The 16,787-nt window shown below is 41.3% G+C and overlaps 1 protein-coding gene across 5 annotated transcripts in view; it reads right to left on the reverse strand.

Moving 5' to 3' along the window:
• LOC310950366 (threonine--tRNA ligase 1, cytoplasmic-like) overlaps nt 1-16,103 on the reverse strand; it is a gene marked incomplete at its 5' end in the record, with an annotated part of 30,632 nt that extends 14,529 nt beyond the window's left edge. Inside the window, 10 exons of one of the 5 annotated variants that reach the window (XR_014593289.1) lie at nt 2,543-4,616; nt 4,741-4,905; nt 5,613-5,858; nt 5,978-6,263; nt 6,576-6,751; nt 8,141-8,267; nt 8,370-8,416; nt 8,552-8,802; nt 8,940-9,069; nt 15,905-16,103. Coding sequence is in view for 1 of the 5 variants with exons in the window: in XM_083918115.1 (XP_083774241.1) it covers nt 2,620-4,616; nt 4,741-4,908; nt 5,613-5,861; nt 5,978-6,263; nt 6,576-6,751; nt 8,141-8,267; nt 8,370-8,416; nt 8,552-8,802; nt 8,940-9,069; nt 15,905-16,103 (3,630 nt within the window). Of the gene's footprint in view, nt 1-324; nt 4,617-4,740; nt 4,909-5,612; nt 5,862-5,977; nt 6,264-6,575; nt 6,752-8,140; nt 8,268-8,369; nt 8,417-8,551; nt 8,803-8,939; nt 9,070-15,904 lie in introns of those variants that run through there. The other 4 variants (XR_014593290.1, XR_014593291.1, XR_014593292.1 and 1 more) reach the window with 4 other exon arrangements.
• Nucleotides 16,104-16,787: the final 684 nt, after the last annotated feature.

Raw genomic sequence — 16,787 nt, forward strand, 5'->3', positions numbered from 1 at the left:
AAGTGAGCGCAGGAGACGACAGACTCCGTGATCGAACAAACTCAGGAGACATGAGGCTTGAGTAGCAACACCCGACATGCACCTCTCACTGCGTGGGCAAACTACATCAGTGTAGGACAGAGGGAAGCATTACGACAATAATTCCTGCACATGACAGCAGATTACTGCCGTTGTGCCGACCCCCCCTCCCCCTTTTTTAACCCTCAGAAGTGTTGAGAGGTGCGCAAGTGTTTCTGGGAGAAGCCATGTGAACACAATCTAAGCACAGGGGGTTTGAGGGCAAAAGCATGAAATTAGCAACAAAACAAAATAGAGGAAGGCGCCAAAACAACTGAAGAATTTAAATAAAACATTATCAAACCTAATAGGCTCATATTTGTTCTCCTCCCCCCCAATACCATATGTGGGCGCTGCTGCAGGTGTTAAATGTAAATGCATTGTGAAAAGGGCAGCAGCTGTTTCAATGCATGAAAATTTCTCTGAAAAAACAGGCAGAAAAATCGGCTGAACAGCGCAAATAAAATTACAACAGCGCAATTTAAGTTATATATATATTGACCAAATAAAATACCCCCTCCTCCCCCCGGTTGAATTGAAACTCTGGATTTTATTCAAGTCAGTACATGTTGAAGTCTAGCAAGAGAGTGTGGCTCAAAAATACCTCCCCCGTCCAGCCGTCCACTACCGAGTATCTTCATGACTCAGTCTAACTTAAAGCGCGCACAGGCAGACATTTATGTTGGAAATGAAAACACATAATTATCTTTGCCCTCCTCTTCTGCATGGTGGTTACAGGAGGAGGACAGAAAAGGTGTGACGGATAATTCTTCTGGAGTTAAGCTTATCCAAGGCCTCAATGACAGTAAAGACGGGTTGTGAGAGTGACGCTCATTGTCCTCGTTAACAGAAACAAAAAGCTTGAAGAGAAAAAAAAGTGTCATCTCAGTTTTTATATTTACAAGCTTAGAAATATACAGTGGGAGAGATGAGAGGGTGAGAAAGGTCAAGCAAGAAAAGAATATTATTTACAGCAGGTACTCCAGAGACAAGAACAAGTGTCAACCTCCGCTGCAACACAAATCTCATCACTTCAAATGAGAAATACCATGTTAGGACTCACAGCACACACCCACACACTCATGGAAGAATAGATTACTTTGAAACCTACTTTCATCATTTTTTATCAAACATTTTAAGGAATAATTTGACATTTTGGGTAACACATTAAATTTGAAGGTGGGAACAGGAGCCTAGCTTCTTAAGCCCAGGTCAAACCAAAGATTTGCAACGCAACGAGTTGAAACTTGCAACTACTTGCAATGTGCAGGTCAACGTTCTGAAACCTGCCCGTTCAGACCAATGCGACGAGACAAGACAGCGTATCATTTCCATAGCAACGCCTCTCTGTACTTCCATTCTGACCTCTGACTTTTCAGGGTTTTTTTAATAGCTGGATATAATTTGTAGCATTATAAAAAAAAAACGAGGACAGAGACAGTGAGATACTTGCTACAGCTGCATTTCTATAGAGGTGAATCAGAGAAAATACCGTTTATTTCACTGATTCACTGTTTTTTTCAGGATTACTGCGCTCGTTCTCCTTATTCATTGTATTTCTCGCTCGACCCTCTCTCCCTCTCCCCGTCCAAAATTACCTTTTCAACCAGCTAACAGTCTCTTAGTGAACTGACCAGCGGACTTTGCCAAGACTTGATTGGCTGTTGAAACAGGTGACGTGAGTTACGTTCTAAAACCAGCTGGTTAGATTCACAACGAGACAGGTCAGTTCACACCGGCGACGTTCGAAAACAGTTGCGTTGCGAATCGTTGGTCTGAACTGGGCTTTATAAAAACTGAAAACAGCAGCAAACTCATGCTTGGTTTTATCTTAAAGTAATGACAAATAATCTCGCAAAATGTCAAACTATTGCTTTTAGTTTCTTACCTCTGTGTCCTAAGAGACTTGTACTTCCCTACAAAGCCTAAGTGCAGTGACTACAGAGTCACTAATAACAGTTTTGGGCCTGAAAGTATGGAGGTCTTTGGACGTAGTATGGAGTTTAAGATTGATTTGGATAAAAATGATACCATGGCAAACCAGTGAAACCATAATCTATTGTAGATGTGCCAAATATTAATTTGTGGTCTGACAGTGAAAAAACTTTAAAGCCATTTGTTTGGTCTAAATTATTTTGTAGTTACTGCACTTTGGCTTTGTAGTCCAGCATATCTCTCTTTCAGGTAAAGTAACCCAACAATCACCACATGTATGCAAACTCTTAATAAAGTGTAGTTTTATTTCTGCATGAACTATCTGTGTTATCTCTAAGGTTATGGGGACAGAACTTATTTATCTACCGTGTATAGTGAAATGAGGGGAAAATAGACTACATAACCGATAACCTCAGAGCTGCACTGTACAGTGTAAGATGACTGGCTGGCTACCTAGCTGAAGAATGAAGAGTTAATCAGATATTTACACACAGCCTAAGGTAGTTTTAATTCAAGCTAATGAACAGAGTAAAGATATCTGGGCTCATACCAGCAGGGCAAACACACACTCTGCACTTCAGTGCAGGGCGCTTGCACTTCTCATTCAGCATGTGTTAGATGACCACTTCAGTAGCGTGGGGGTAGGAAGGGTCTCTTCCGCGAATGAAAATGACCACGTGTGAATGGAGAACCACGCCGCTTGCCCCCACGAAATCCCCCCATGCGGTGATCTTGGTTAAACTGCTGAGAAGGGTTGCGGCCTTGCATCAGAGGTCTCTGTGAGATGGGGTCTGAGAGGATTGGGGGTCGAGGGCTGGGCAAGTTGAGGAGGGGGACAGGGTTAGAGCTTTGGTTTCGGAGCTGAGCTGGAGGACTACTGGGGGGCTTCTGGAGAGGAGGGGCAGCGGACTGAGCAGGGAGGCGAGCGGGGAGAGTGTCGACTGCGGGGGAATTAGGGGTGGAGGGAGAGGGCGTGGAGGATGTGGGAGAGGGGGGCGGAAGAGGCAGATTCAGAGGCTCCTTTACTCTGCCCAGTAAAGGTAGAGGAACACCAGGGGTACCTGGGCGGTGGAGAGGGGGCGCATGGCGGGGGACAAATGGCTCTTTAACGGTGCCAGGACGGGGCAGCTTAGGGGGCTCGCCTAGCAATGATGACATGAGGGGCGGAGGGGCCATTTTGCTTCCTCTGGGCCCCACTCTGCCTCGCTCTACACTTTCAAGTCTGACTTGGGGAGGAAGAGAGAGGGGACGGTCAACAGGGACCAACATTCCCCCCACCATGACCGCAGAGGGTACTGCATGGTGGGTAGGTGGGGGGGATTGGTGCTGGGGTATGGGAGGCGGTGGGGGTCGAGGGATGGGTGGAGGAGGGCCGAAGAAATGGGATGTAGGTGGAGGATGCTGGTGGAGAAGTGACGGGGGAAGATTCTCCGTGTGGTAGGGCATTTGGAACAGACCTTGGGGAGGAGGATGTGCATGAGGATGGGATGGAGGAGGGTGGAGATGTGGGAGGAGGAGATGTGGGGGAGGAGGAGGAGGAGGCATGGACGAGTTCATGTCCTCTGTGCCAATGTTAAGAGGAGGTGGGACAGCATGGGGTGACGGAGGCTGCACTTCCATGTATTCCTCCTCTTCATACCACATCACTCCCCCAGGCCGTCCGCCGGCCCCTCCCCCTCGCCAAGAGCCTCGGCCGAACACTCGGATGCTCTCTACTGTCTTGATGCGCTCTCCAGCGAGTGGGCGGTTGGAGTAACCTAGAGTCTGGATGGGTGCCCCTTCAGTGCAAGGCGACACTAGTGTCTCAATACGATGGTACTGGCCATCCTTTCCGTCCCCACGTGGAGACTCTTGACTTTTCCCCTCTCTTTTTCCACTAAGACCTCCTTCATCTGAGCCGCTGTTGGCCTTACGCGAGCCTGCAGAGAGTCTCCTCTCTCCAATCCCTCTGTTGTTTCCTGGCATCCTTATCTGGCCGTGTTGTTCATCTTTCTTACCCTTCAAGTCATTACTGGGGGAAGAGGAGACCCGCTTCCTCACTTCATCGTCCTTTAGTTTTGTGCTGCTCTTTTTTCCAGCTACATATCGGGAAGAGGTGGAGGAAGAGCCCAGAAAGTCTCCGTTGCTGCTGCTCCCTGAGGGGGTGATCACAGCATCCCACGGTTCGCTTCGGTAGGCTGTGGGTGAGAGGTTATGACCTCCAGATGACCCTAAAGATTCTGGCACACTCCCAGGTGTGTCCATGATCTCGTCCTGTGTGGGCGTGCCAGCAGCCTCGTCTCTAACTGGGGTTCCATCGACGCCATCAGGACTGACGTCACCTAGAGCAAGACTAAACCCAGGGTTACCCTGAAGGAAACTGTTGATTTTCGATTCTAGGCTGGGGGGAGAGACAGAAGGAGCTGAGGGACGAGGAGGGGGTGGTGGAGGAGGGGACAGCTGTCTCTCTTTTTCCCAGTTTCTAGGTCTCCCAGATGCGTCTCGTTTGAGGCTGTTGCCCAGAGTGGGTTTTGTTTTTGGGGTGGTGGGGGTGAGCAGGGTTTTAACTGATGATGATTCTGGGGAGGTTCGAGTGGGAGGAGCAGAGGTGGTGTTTGTCACACTTTGGAGAAGAGAGGACAAACCTGCACCAAGACAGAAAAAGGGTGGTGGGGGAGGGGAGTCGGAGAAAAAAAGTATTAGTCATATTTAATAAATTACATTTTTCATGAACAAATCTTAGCAAAGTGTTCTATATATGGCTCTTACCTGGTGTGTTTGTTTTAGACAGAGCATTGAGTATGCCTTCAGGTGTGATGTCAACACGTGACAGGATGCTGGCCAGGTGAGGGCTAGAAGAGGTCGCTTTGGAGGCTGCCGATTGGCCAGAAGGAGTGGTGGGTGTTCCTGGAGACGGCCGAGGTGATGGGCTAGCTGCTGGGAGAAATTCAAAGAAAAAGAGGAATGGGTTTAAAGGGAGGCCTAGAAAGTCGTACTTTTATTAACCTAGACACCAGACCTACACTTTCCTGTGCTTGATACATTGTTACATTCTCTCTATTCCAAATCAGTAATTTACCGTCAATACCCATTATTTGATTTGTTTTGTCTACAGAGCTTTCAATTTAATTCTTAAATTATGACATGAAATCACAAGACACTTATATTTCAGTATCATACTTGAGTTTTAAAGTACATATCAAGGTCTGTTCAATAAACAGATGTTGCACAGGGGTTATGATCACCTTTAAAATTACATTTGTGATCAAATAAGCCAATAGTGAGTCAAATAATTTATGCCTTAAGATGAATCATCAGTGTTCACAGGTGCGATTTCTTTTATTATGGGCAAAATTACAACCCCCTTGATGCTACGGTGGAAGAAAAATGACTTCAGGTTCTGACGGGAATCACATCTGTAGCTCCTTGTGGCTCAAACCATTTGTTATATTTTGTCTGATGAGGAAAGGCAGAGTGCTCCAGGGACAGGTTGTGCATGGAAAAAAAAAATTGTTTAATATATAGGCATGAGTAAAAATGAACTAAATGCAGGCGGGCAACAGGTGGGAACAAAAAGATGTTGGCGAAGATAAAAGAAGGTGAGGAGAATGGCCTCATCTCCACCCAACCCGAGAACACACCTGTATTCTTCATGGCAGATGTGAGTGAGCTGAGAATGGAGCTGATCTTTCCCAGGTCTACCTTCTCCAGATTAACGCCCAGCGGGATTGCTGAGGTGTTTTGAGCAGGAGCAGAGGTTGGAGTCACTGGGGTCGCTGTGGCAGAAGCAGTAGCGTTGGTCTTAGGCGCTTTCGTCGGTGTGGTGGGAAGCTTTGATGCTGCATCTGACTTGGCAACAGCAGTGGAAATCTTGTCCTTCTTGTCATCTGCTAGTAAAAATAATCAGAGTTCAAATCTGAATCACAACTAACAACTGGACAGCACAATATTGATCTATACAGAGAAGAAAATCATCACCCCACTACAACACCCTGTAACCACTAACCCCCTGCTGTGACAGCGACAGCCTCCTCATCAGACAGATCCATGTCCTCCATGTCTCTGTTGTCACTGGGTATTTCTCCTTCATCCATGGCCTTGCCATCCAGTTCTGGATCCACCTGGGCTCTGCTAGCCCCCAGTGCCAGGAACGGTGAGTCAGAACCGGTGGGAGAGGGGGCATCTTCAGAGGGTGAGGGGATGGGAGAGTCCTCAGGTCCAGGTAGCGTTGACTTGAGGGAATCCAATTTCCTTTTAAGACTGCCCACGCGGTTGGCAAAGGCATTGTACGCCTGAGCGGGTTGGCAGAAAGAGAAGAGAGGAAACACAATTAAATGGGAGATATGAGGTAGATAAAAAGGGTGTTCCCGCTATCTAACATATATATTGTATCCTATTTGTAGGATCAATTTGCCAGCAGCCATTGTTAAAAAGCAACGTAGGAACAATAATAAAATGTCTGAGGTTTTGTTAATGCATTTGCTGTTAAATAGAGAAATGGCACCAAATAATTCTCTGCTGGACCATTTCCAGTTTCAAGCCACAAAAAACTTTTTTTTTTTTTTGCAATTGAAAGTGATGATGCAATTTGACTGAACACTCACATTGGCCACAATCTTAACCTCCTTGTACTGCATCTCATAGAAAATGTCTGCGTTTCCCAAAGCTTCCAGTAGAGGAGGTCCGAATTTTAACTCTTGCTCCATGAAGCTGACAACCTCCTGCAGCTTCACACTGCCATCCTCAAAGTCCTTTGCACACTTGTTCCCCCCTGCCTTGTCTGGATAAGGAGAGAGTTGACGAACAAGAAAAAAGTTGAATATAACTTTATATATATATATATATATATATATATATATATATATATATATATATATATACACATCTCATATGGTTCAATACAAGACAGACACTGTCAATGTCAAAATAAAATATAGAGCACATTTAACAATCACAATAAATGTGACTACGGTAACAATTATACATCAGAGGTCTGGCTGATTTATCAATATTAAGATGGTCACATAACTGTTTCACTACAAACCCAGTGCAAAAGCATTTGTTAAAACTTCTGTTGACACGTATCCACCTTATTCATTGGGAATTACTGTAGAAATGTAGCCTGGTATCACCAGACGAATCACAAGTGCTTATTAGTCTGGGCCGTCTCAGTGTATTTACGATTTCCAAGGGTGCAGAGCAAAATTCTTCTAGATGCAATTAGATAGAACTACAATCGCAGCAACGAAACGGCACAATGGTGGTTAACAGAACAAGGCGCAGTGCCAGACGTATTTTGCATGCAATGACATTATGAACATTGGATGTCCAATTTGCATTGACACCAAACAAGGCAGTTAAGGGTTGCACATCAATAGTGAAACGTGTTGAAATGTTAGAGAACCTCCCAGAAAGCATGGAGGCTTGTGCAGGCCCAAAACATATGAAATAGAGTTTCTGAAGCTGCCCTGCACCTCTCACAAGCAGACTTAATATTACGATATATATACTTTCATTTGGTTTGGTCTCAAAAAGATTGGAGCGGTGGACTATTTTTGATGGGATGAGACCCTGTCTACAGCATCGGTAGAAATGTATGCACTTGTTTCACATACTTTCTGGTTAGAACAAGTTCATCTACAAAGAAAAGAGGTGGTTGGAAAGAATCTGTGTCATAAAGGATGGACCCTGCAGGCCAATTTTATTCTCTAAGCAATACTGGCCCAATAGTAGTGGAGTAGATTAGGAAGGGCAAATCCCCCACAATGTGTGGGCCTTTGCATGAATGTTTTACGAATATGAGGTTGCTTACCAAATAAAATAGGAAAGACTCTTAGTTACATAAATCTGGGCACAATATTCATTTTATCAAGTTTATACTGCCAGCGTTCATTTACATAATACAGGTATAGAAAAATATATAAATGAGTCAATTTAGTTCACTTCATCAATAAATAGCTTTTCTAAAAAAGGGTGTTGGATTTGAGCTGCGGGGTATTGCAATGCCTCTCTAGTATGGATATACTGTGCAACACTATCTACTAGTGGTGAATTTTGTTATGGCATGAAGAGGACATATCAAGTGTCAGTGTTGTTTGAGGCTTAAGACATACACTACACAGGACAATAAGTGTGTGGTGATGCAAAAATAAGCTCAGTGACATCTGACCTTTAAGTCTCTTCAGAGCCTCTGTGCTGCAGACATCCAGCCTGAGAGCTGCCAGCTGCTTCTCCCTGAACTCCTGTTCTGCAACTGCTGTCTTATGTCTCGACAACTGCTCAATGAGAGAGTGGGGCTAGAAAAGAAACAGAGCGCAAAGAAAGAAATTAAAGTGATTATAATAATACTTTAGATACACGCAAAGTAATTCAAGACAGCACTATAAAACAAGACCTACTGTGAATTCTGCTACAATCTTGGACTTGAGGGCAGCTTTGGTGCTGGCTGTGGGAAGAAAAGAAAACATGAACTTAATATCATGCAATCCGAATTGCAATTGTAAATCACTCTAAATCAATTACTTTGCGGTTTAGAATAAAGAAAGTTACTTTAGTGAAAACTCTGAAGTACAAAACTGACCAGTTGCCGGAGGAGTCTCCTTTTCTTTTTCCTTTTCTTTCTCCTTTTCTTTTTCTTTCGCCTTTTCTTTTTCCTTTTCCTTTTCCTTCATCTCTTTTTCCTTTTCTTTTTCCTTTTCCTTCTGCTTCTCTCGCTCCTTTTCCTTTTTGGTAAAGCCAGCTTTGAACTGGGCAATGACCTCCTCAGGATACACGCTCCTCTCCTCCCAAATCGTAAAAATCCTTTCCACTGACTTGCGGACCTTAGGATCTCTGACAATGCAAAATAGAAACAAAACATGTCCCACCTCAATACTAGAAGAACGAGAAGAATTACTTTCTTACTTGAAGATCAGACATTTTAATGATGTGGGTCCAATACTGCGGCTGAATAAAAACAGGGTACTCACCTTATGAACTGAGCAGCATTAGGAAGGACTTCTGCGAAGGCTGCACGAAAGACGATGGCGTTCTTTCTTTTGCAGTTCTGTATCACATCGTTTGCAAGGTAGAAGAGATTCAAGCGATGACTATTGTCAGCTGAAAAAAATTAAATAAATAAAAGATAAGATTCAAACAGTTAAAAATCATACAAACAATTAAAAATGTCTAACATGTATTGGCATGGAGTGGCTGATTCAGATATTTGGGAATAAAACATTCCAAGAACTGACAAAAAGACTTAAGAGCAAGAATCAAAATAATTGAAATGCATGAGGAAATTATTTTATAGCTGAACAACAACCAATAAATTGATCAAGTTGATATTATCACCTGGTTTTAGAATATCCTAAATATATTGGAAATAAGTAACAAGACATTGCGATATAGAAATACCAAAGATACTGTTGAATTTAGAACCTGTGATGCCGTCACTAGTGCTGTCCTAAATACCATTTTTTTCCACACCAACCACACCAACATCAGACTGCTCATTTACAACGCGACTCAGCCAGACATTTCTCTGTTCTCAGCTGAGATGGACGGCACAGCAGTGCAATGTTTCAGCAGTTACACTGTAAATAAGCGACTATCAGATTTCCTTTGCTCAGAACACTGAAGTTCAGCCTGCATGAATGTTTTAAAGCCAAATATTGTTGCAACAGTGCAGCTAATATTAGTAATAGCAGAAGAGAAAATAGGTCGCGGACTGCTCAGTGCCTATTGCAACATCCTGCTGCGCACCAAATTCCAGTGTCAGGAGAGGAGAGAAACGAAAGTTGTTCTACAGTTTTATAAAAATATCCGAATCCCAAAATGAAAACAAATTAAATATTGGAATAGTTTGAGTCCAGTCCTAGCCATCAAATAGCCTAGTTGTTTGTCTGTAGAATTTCCCACACAGTACATATTTACAAAAAAATAATTCTTATTGATCGTTAAATATATGTTAAAAAAAAGACAACTTTTCTTAATTTGTTGTATATGCACCATTGTACAGTGATATAAATACATCCGTCACATGAGTCCCCATCATCCAATAATATCAGCCTTTCATTGTCATTTGCGCAGCATTGAAAAGCCTTTAAGAAATTTTGACCTATTAAACTGTTACAATTTAACAGAGGGCTGAAGATGGTCCCTGTTTTTATTAGGTACGATTAGATCAAGCATAGATCCAGAAATCTGTTAATCTTAACCTAACTTTAGCATCAGTCATGCATTTCCATTTTATAAAGAAAGACAATACTCAATTATGTATACTGGTTCCTAAAACGGCTTCAGTACCCTGAATGCACCAGGCAGGGTTAATGTAGACTTGGAAAGCAGGATGTTGGCTAAATCATTACTACTGTTTATGCAAAGAAAATGCATAAATGTTAACTTATAAAGAAAAAACAAGAAGGAAAGTAAGCACAAAGGGGTATATAAACACAAGAGCCCTACGGTTATCTAAGAAAGTTAATGCTCAAATATATCATATCAGCATGTAGTGGAAATATGCAAACAGGCTCTTTACTGTTCACAACACACTGAGAAACTTATTTTACTTTTAAATATCAGTATCAACCATAAAGTCAGAATAAGAGGTTTTTAGAATAAATTAATATTTTAAAAATACATGAGAGTTTCAGAATAAGAGGCAATAATCAGTACTACCTGCACTGGCATTTAATTATTTTTTTTCCAAACAGATTCACAATAATGCCAAAATAACAAGAGGGGGACATGAGTTGTACATACATCTATATAGCTTTAAACAACAGATACTCAAAAAGGCTTTTCTCACAGCGATTCCGCAACAGCGCAAAAATTAAGGAACTTTTGGTTCATTCACACGGACCAGGCAAAGGTGGTGTAAACCCGCCCTAGTTGTGATTTCACACAGAAGACTGGCATTCTGGAGGCAAAAGACGTCAGTGTCTAGTGTGTGTGACTGATCTGCACAGTTGATCAACCGCTCAAAGCCATCCCAAACCACCAAACCGCCACTTCATACATTATAGTAGCACAACTATCAGTGGAGACAAGGACAGAGACGAGCAGCAGAGTGTGAGTGTGTGTGCGTGTGTGTGTGCGCGTGTGTGTGTGTGTGTGTGTGTGTGTGTGTGTGTGTGTGTGTGTGTGTGTGTGTGTGTGTGTGTGTGTGTGTGTGTGTGTGTGTGTGTGTGTGTGCGTGCGTGCGTGTGTGTGTTTGAGAGAGAAAAGAGAGAGGGGGAGAGACTGTGGACTGTTGCACGCAATGTTTCTGCAAGTTATTAATAACTTGAGCTACTCCGAACGCTGCTTTGTCACTTTTTGACCTGCTGGGGGTCGACTTGTGCATCACCACCGTGTGTTGTTCCTACCTGTCGGCTTTTACATTCACACAGATGTCGGCTCGGCACTGTTATGGCGCTGCGACTACCTACCCTGCCGGCTCAGAGGCACAATAGTTCTGTCCCCCCCATTCCGTCTTCGTGCCTTTCATACAGACGACGGGACGTAATGAAAGGCGCACCAGGCAGTGGGAAAGGGGCTAATGTCAACACACACTCATGGACATAAAAAGCCCAACACACTGCATTTGGAAACACGGACAGTTATGACACCCAAACATTTCTCAAATTACAATATCTGTTCTTAAATCAAAGTATTCCCACCGTCCAACTCTGAAACAGTTCGCAAAAGTCTCTAGAGAAGCTTCAAAATGACATAAGATGCATGAAATGTGTGATTTGAATCAGCAACTATGCAGACTTAATTTAGGCACTGGCATTCGTATGTAAAACAATATGACAACTTAAAGTATTATTTACACCAAAACAGTTACAGTATGTGTTTTGTAATTATATGTGGTGAAAATGCCATGCGAATCAAGTGCCTTTTGGGTAGGAAGCTCAGGAGGCTTTATCTCAGACGTCCCCAAAAATAAGGGCCAGGACCCAAAATGTGGATTCATTATCCTAATTTTGGCCACACTGGTCTCTTCAGGTTACATGCTGTAGACGGGGCTGAGTTTAAGTCTGTCGTGTGCATTATCTGATTTATCTAATATGAACTACGTATAACAAAACATGACTAAGATTATATTAAGTGTATGCTTCCCTCAACACCATAAAAGAAACATTTGTTTTGTTCTAAAGTTTAAAATTCATTAAAGAAAAGCATTTGCTGTGCATTTTCTAGTGTTTATCCAATACTTTCAAAGACTAAATCAATACAACATTGTCATGTTTAAATTCAAATATACAGTATGATGTACATTCAAAACTTTGAGCATTGAAGCAGTAAAATAACCATCTCAGTACTGATCAAACAAGATTATTTGCCAAGCCCCGATACTGAAACTACAGTTTAAAAAAACAACTTATGCACACAGACAGGAACAGCATGTTGGCAATGGTGCTCAAAGATGTAGCCTACTGTGGGTAGTTATGTAATTTCCACCACTCTCCCACACTGCAGAGTTTTTTCCATCACAGAAGAGCGTTTCAGTCTCTTTTCTAATCTGCATTACTAGTCATCAACAATAAAAAAAATATTTAATTCAAATAATGCAAATTAATGGATCTCTGCAGTGAAACAAAGCAATGGAAACACCTGATGTCTGCTTTGGAAAATGGTGGGTTGTCTTTACTCAAAATGCAGCCACTAGCTTTGTGTGTGTGACGTTTATAGACTTTTTTGAGGTGTGTTGTCGCCTACAGCCAGCAATAAATGATGATTGGCCGATTGACTCGGTTAGTTGGCACTGCTCTACATCAGAAAACAATGGCTCAGCCAGCGCGCAGCAGTTTTCCTTCGGCTGTCAGCATAAGCTTTTAGCATTTAGGCTCTGTGGGCAGTGATGCACAAGGATAGGAAATGCCTACATGATGATTTGGCTAAGACACTGCAAATTTATCTCAAACCTCCCTAATGGATAATTCATCTCAACATTTTGATTTCAAGGCACTGTTACAGCAGCCAAAAGTGCAAGGAACTGTTCTAGAAATGTCACATTTGAATGTGGATTCATTCTTTGGCTTTCAACATCGGTTTCTTTTCACACTTCTAATTCAAATGTTTAACTCAGATAGAAAAACAGTTCCTTGCATCTAGCTTGCATGTTAATGTTCGTATATGGTGTCATTTGTGCACCGTGTTATAATTATTAACACATTAATACACTCATCTGAACATCTAAACAACCAAAATAGCATCAGGTAACAAAAGGCCCCAAAAGGCCTGTATTTTTTATACCTCCCTTGTGTTTCTGTAGGCTGCTGGAAACTCAATTCCCTTGCAGGAGTCATCCCAAAGGATCAATTAAGAGAAGTCTTAGAAATCTCAGACTGCCCTTACATAACATGATCTAGGGGTAACAATTGCCTCCAAGATTTCAGGGAAAAAAACAATTTTTATCAAGTCAGGCCAATATTCTAATCCTACATTAAGCCATCTTATTTTTAATCAATTTATTTCCATTTCCTTCTGTAACAGTCACACAAACAGCACTGCAACATATAAATGCACTGAAAATAGCAATAGTATGCTTTTTATTTACTCATGTTGGAACAGGTTGGTGATGACTATATGGATTTAATCTGGGCTCATTTCACATTAAACGGCAACATTATGTAAAAAGTACTATTTTTTTTAAAGTGCCCACAAAATTTTGTAAATGGCACATTTTTTAAAAAGGTGGGGGCAAAAAGTGTTCTTTAAAGTTCCTACACTGATCTTCACACAAATTAACTATGTACCAAGTGACATTAGTTGTGAAACCCAACACAGTGAAGACTAAATAGAAAAGGATAAAAAAACAAGACGTCAACCAACATTTTTCAACATTGGTTTGTGAATTCCACCAATCTCTAACTCTACCAAAACAATACAAAAGCTTAAATGAAAAAGTATACCTCCCTGAAGCACTTGCATAATACATTACATGTATTCCTGCGCTCACCAACATTAACGGCCTCAGACTCAGCCGAGAAACTGAGGAAATCTTTTAAATCTACTGAATCATTACTGAAAAGTCTAAAAATAAATCTATCAACACAACAACTCCTCTACAAATGTTTGTTCTTGTTTTCTACAACATGGTGTTTGGTTAGACACCATGCACATCTCTGTAAACCTGCTATAAAAACACCTACATGCTTACATTTACGTTATAATATGATGTAAAAAAATTAGAAATATTATTTATAGGTAAGAAAGCGACGACCAAAGCAACACACAAAATGACCTGTGATTTTACAAAACAACTAAGTGAAGACATAACTGATAAATGGATGGTACTCTTGCTTTCTTATTTCATTGTACTATGTGAAACGGCAATAAAGAGATTGTGATTCTGCAGTTTTTTTAAATAGCACAAGCTAAAGAAGCTAGTAAGTGAGAGCAGTTCAGTGGATTGTTGCTTCTACATTAGGTTTATTCGGCTGAAGCTGTTATCCAAAGGGACTTACAATAAGTGCATTCAACCATTAAGATATGACCCAAAGGTTACAAGAATCATATAATGTACACAATAAACAGCAAATAAGCAAAAACAAGACTGCTTCAATTGCTACATTTTATAACAAGAGCTAGAGAAAGTTTACTTTTTTTATTCCAGTAATTCTATTTTAATTAAGTCTTCCAAAGAGCTCATATTTGACAATGGTGACTACGGGCACTTTCATATTAATGAAGTTAGAAACTGTACGTGTGTTGTGTAGATTGTGTACAGTAATCTTGGGATTACACCTAATCCCAAGAGTAAAGTTGTATGTCTCACTATTGCAATATTTCAAATGCTGCATGCAGGGCTCACACCTCATCATACGACGGAGCTATAAGGAGGAAACTCGTTGACAGTGCTGTAAGATGGGGTCATAGTGCTGCATTGTTTTGTCTATAAAACAGGCTCTAATTATAATATAGGACTGGTACAATGATGTATGCAGACAAACTACGATTTATACAAATGAATGAACAGATTAGAGAGAGAATGAATTAGAAAAGAGGCCAAACACTCGTCAGCCTCCAGTAACAGTGGTTCCACTTGGCTTAAGTATGCAAAAACATGCTTGGTCAACAAAATAAGTTGTAATAGCTTTAACAATAACATCTACATTCGTTCAACTCATATGAGTTTGGTATTTCACAAATACACAGTACATTGAGTTGTGTTAGAACAAATGTATGATGCAGTGAAGTTGATATATTTTGCACAAGACTTACATTTCAGCTACATTGTGTGTATTTCTCGTGTTGCTTAACATCTTTAGTGAATTTAACTTGCACATAGGTTACACTTGTCACTGTATATTGCTGGATTAATATATAAATAAATACTGCATATATATATAATAATAATAACTATTACTATTATTATTGATAGTGCGTCTTGCTGCTGCTTATAGAGGAATTGTTGGATCTCTGATAATCATAAATTAGTCATATAGTGTGGTTTAGACCTACACTAGCCTATGTGTAAAGTGTCTTGAGATAACTTTTGTTAGGATTTGGCACTATAATACAATTTGATTTAATTAAACTACAAAACACCGACTAAAGATGACTTCCAAGTACATCTAACTAAACACCTTGTAACCACATTTAATCTCAATGGTTCATTCTTGTAGATAAGAAATGTAGAGCATGGCTGTTCTTCCTGCAAAAGCAGGGTCGGTCTGATCGAGACCATGCACCCGGGAGGCCCCGACTGTAAACAGGGCTTAGCTACCGTTAGCGGCTAATAGCAAGTGTTTATTTCAACGCCAGCCTTTTCAAAGACGCAGTCAATCGGGGAAAAAAATGCATACGTGACAAATGTAATGTTTACAAGTGTAACAATCTGTTTTCTGATGCTCTGAATTGCCCTGCACTTGTCAGCTGACCGCGGTCCACGCAGAAATGCATCTGAATATCTTCGGTGAGCTAACTTAGCTAACGTTAGCCGCAGTGAAGAGCTACTCACATTTCTTGAGCCACTTCATCCAGTGGCGAACGACCAGGCTGTGGTGCTTTTTGTTCTCAATGCACCAGTTTGAAAGTCCCTGTATTGACTCCATAGTGTTGGATACTCCTTGAAACCGTTTGTCCAAAGACGCTTCCAGAGCAACAGCGTTGGAGCTGCGGGCTCCGTGCCCGCTTGCAGCCCCTGAACCGGCCGCCATCTTTGCAGCTCTGTCTGGAGCGCTCGCGACTGATGCGCATGAAGGAGCTGACGTCATGAGGACGACTAGAGACCCGCCCCCTTCAGTGTAAGGGCATTATAACCACAGACAACAAACAACAACTACAGCAGGACATGCGCTGAAATGCTTTAATACTGAAGCTACACTGAAATAAATATATAAATAAAAAAGCTGAATATTTGAAGAGAATATTAAAAAAGCTGAATATGTGAAAAAATATGTAAAATATGAATATTTGAAGAAAACATCAAAAAAGCTGAATATGTAAAAAACAAATATGAAAAAGCTGAATATTTGAAAAGATTATAAAGCTGAAATTGTGCAAAAGGCCAGCTCTGTGAGAACCAATGAGCTGAATATTTGAAGAGAATATTAAAAAAGCTGAATATGTGCAAACAAAAAAAGCTGAATATTGGAAGGGAATATTAAAAAAGCTGAATATGTGCAAACAAAAAAAGCTGAATATTTGAAGGGAATATTAAAAAAGCTGAATATGTGCAAACAAAAAAAGCTGAATATTTGAAGGGAATATTAAAAAAGCTGAATATGTGCAAAAGCACGAAAAAGCTGAATGCTCAACTGGTGCAGGGTGTTCACACCAATTGGCAGTGCCTTGGAGGTGAAGGTGAGTCAAATTCCTTGTGTTCGCACTTACTTGGCCAT

Source organism: Echiichthys vipera (assembly GCF_963691815.1).
Source record: "Echiichthys vipera genome assembly, chromosome: 8".
Taxonomy (NCBI): domain Eukaryota; kingdom Metazoa; phylum Chordata; class Actinopteri; order Perciformes; family Trachinidae; genus Echiichthys; species Echiichthys vipera.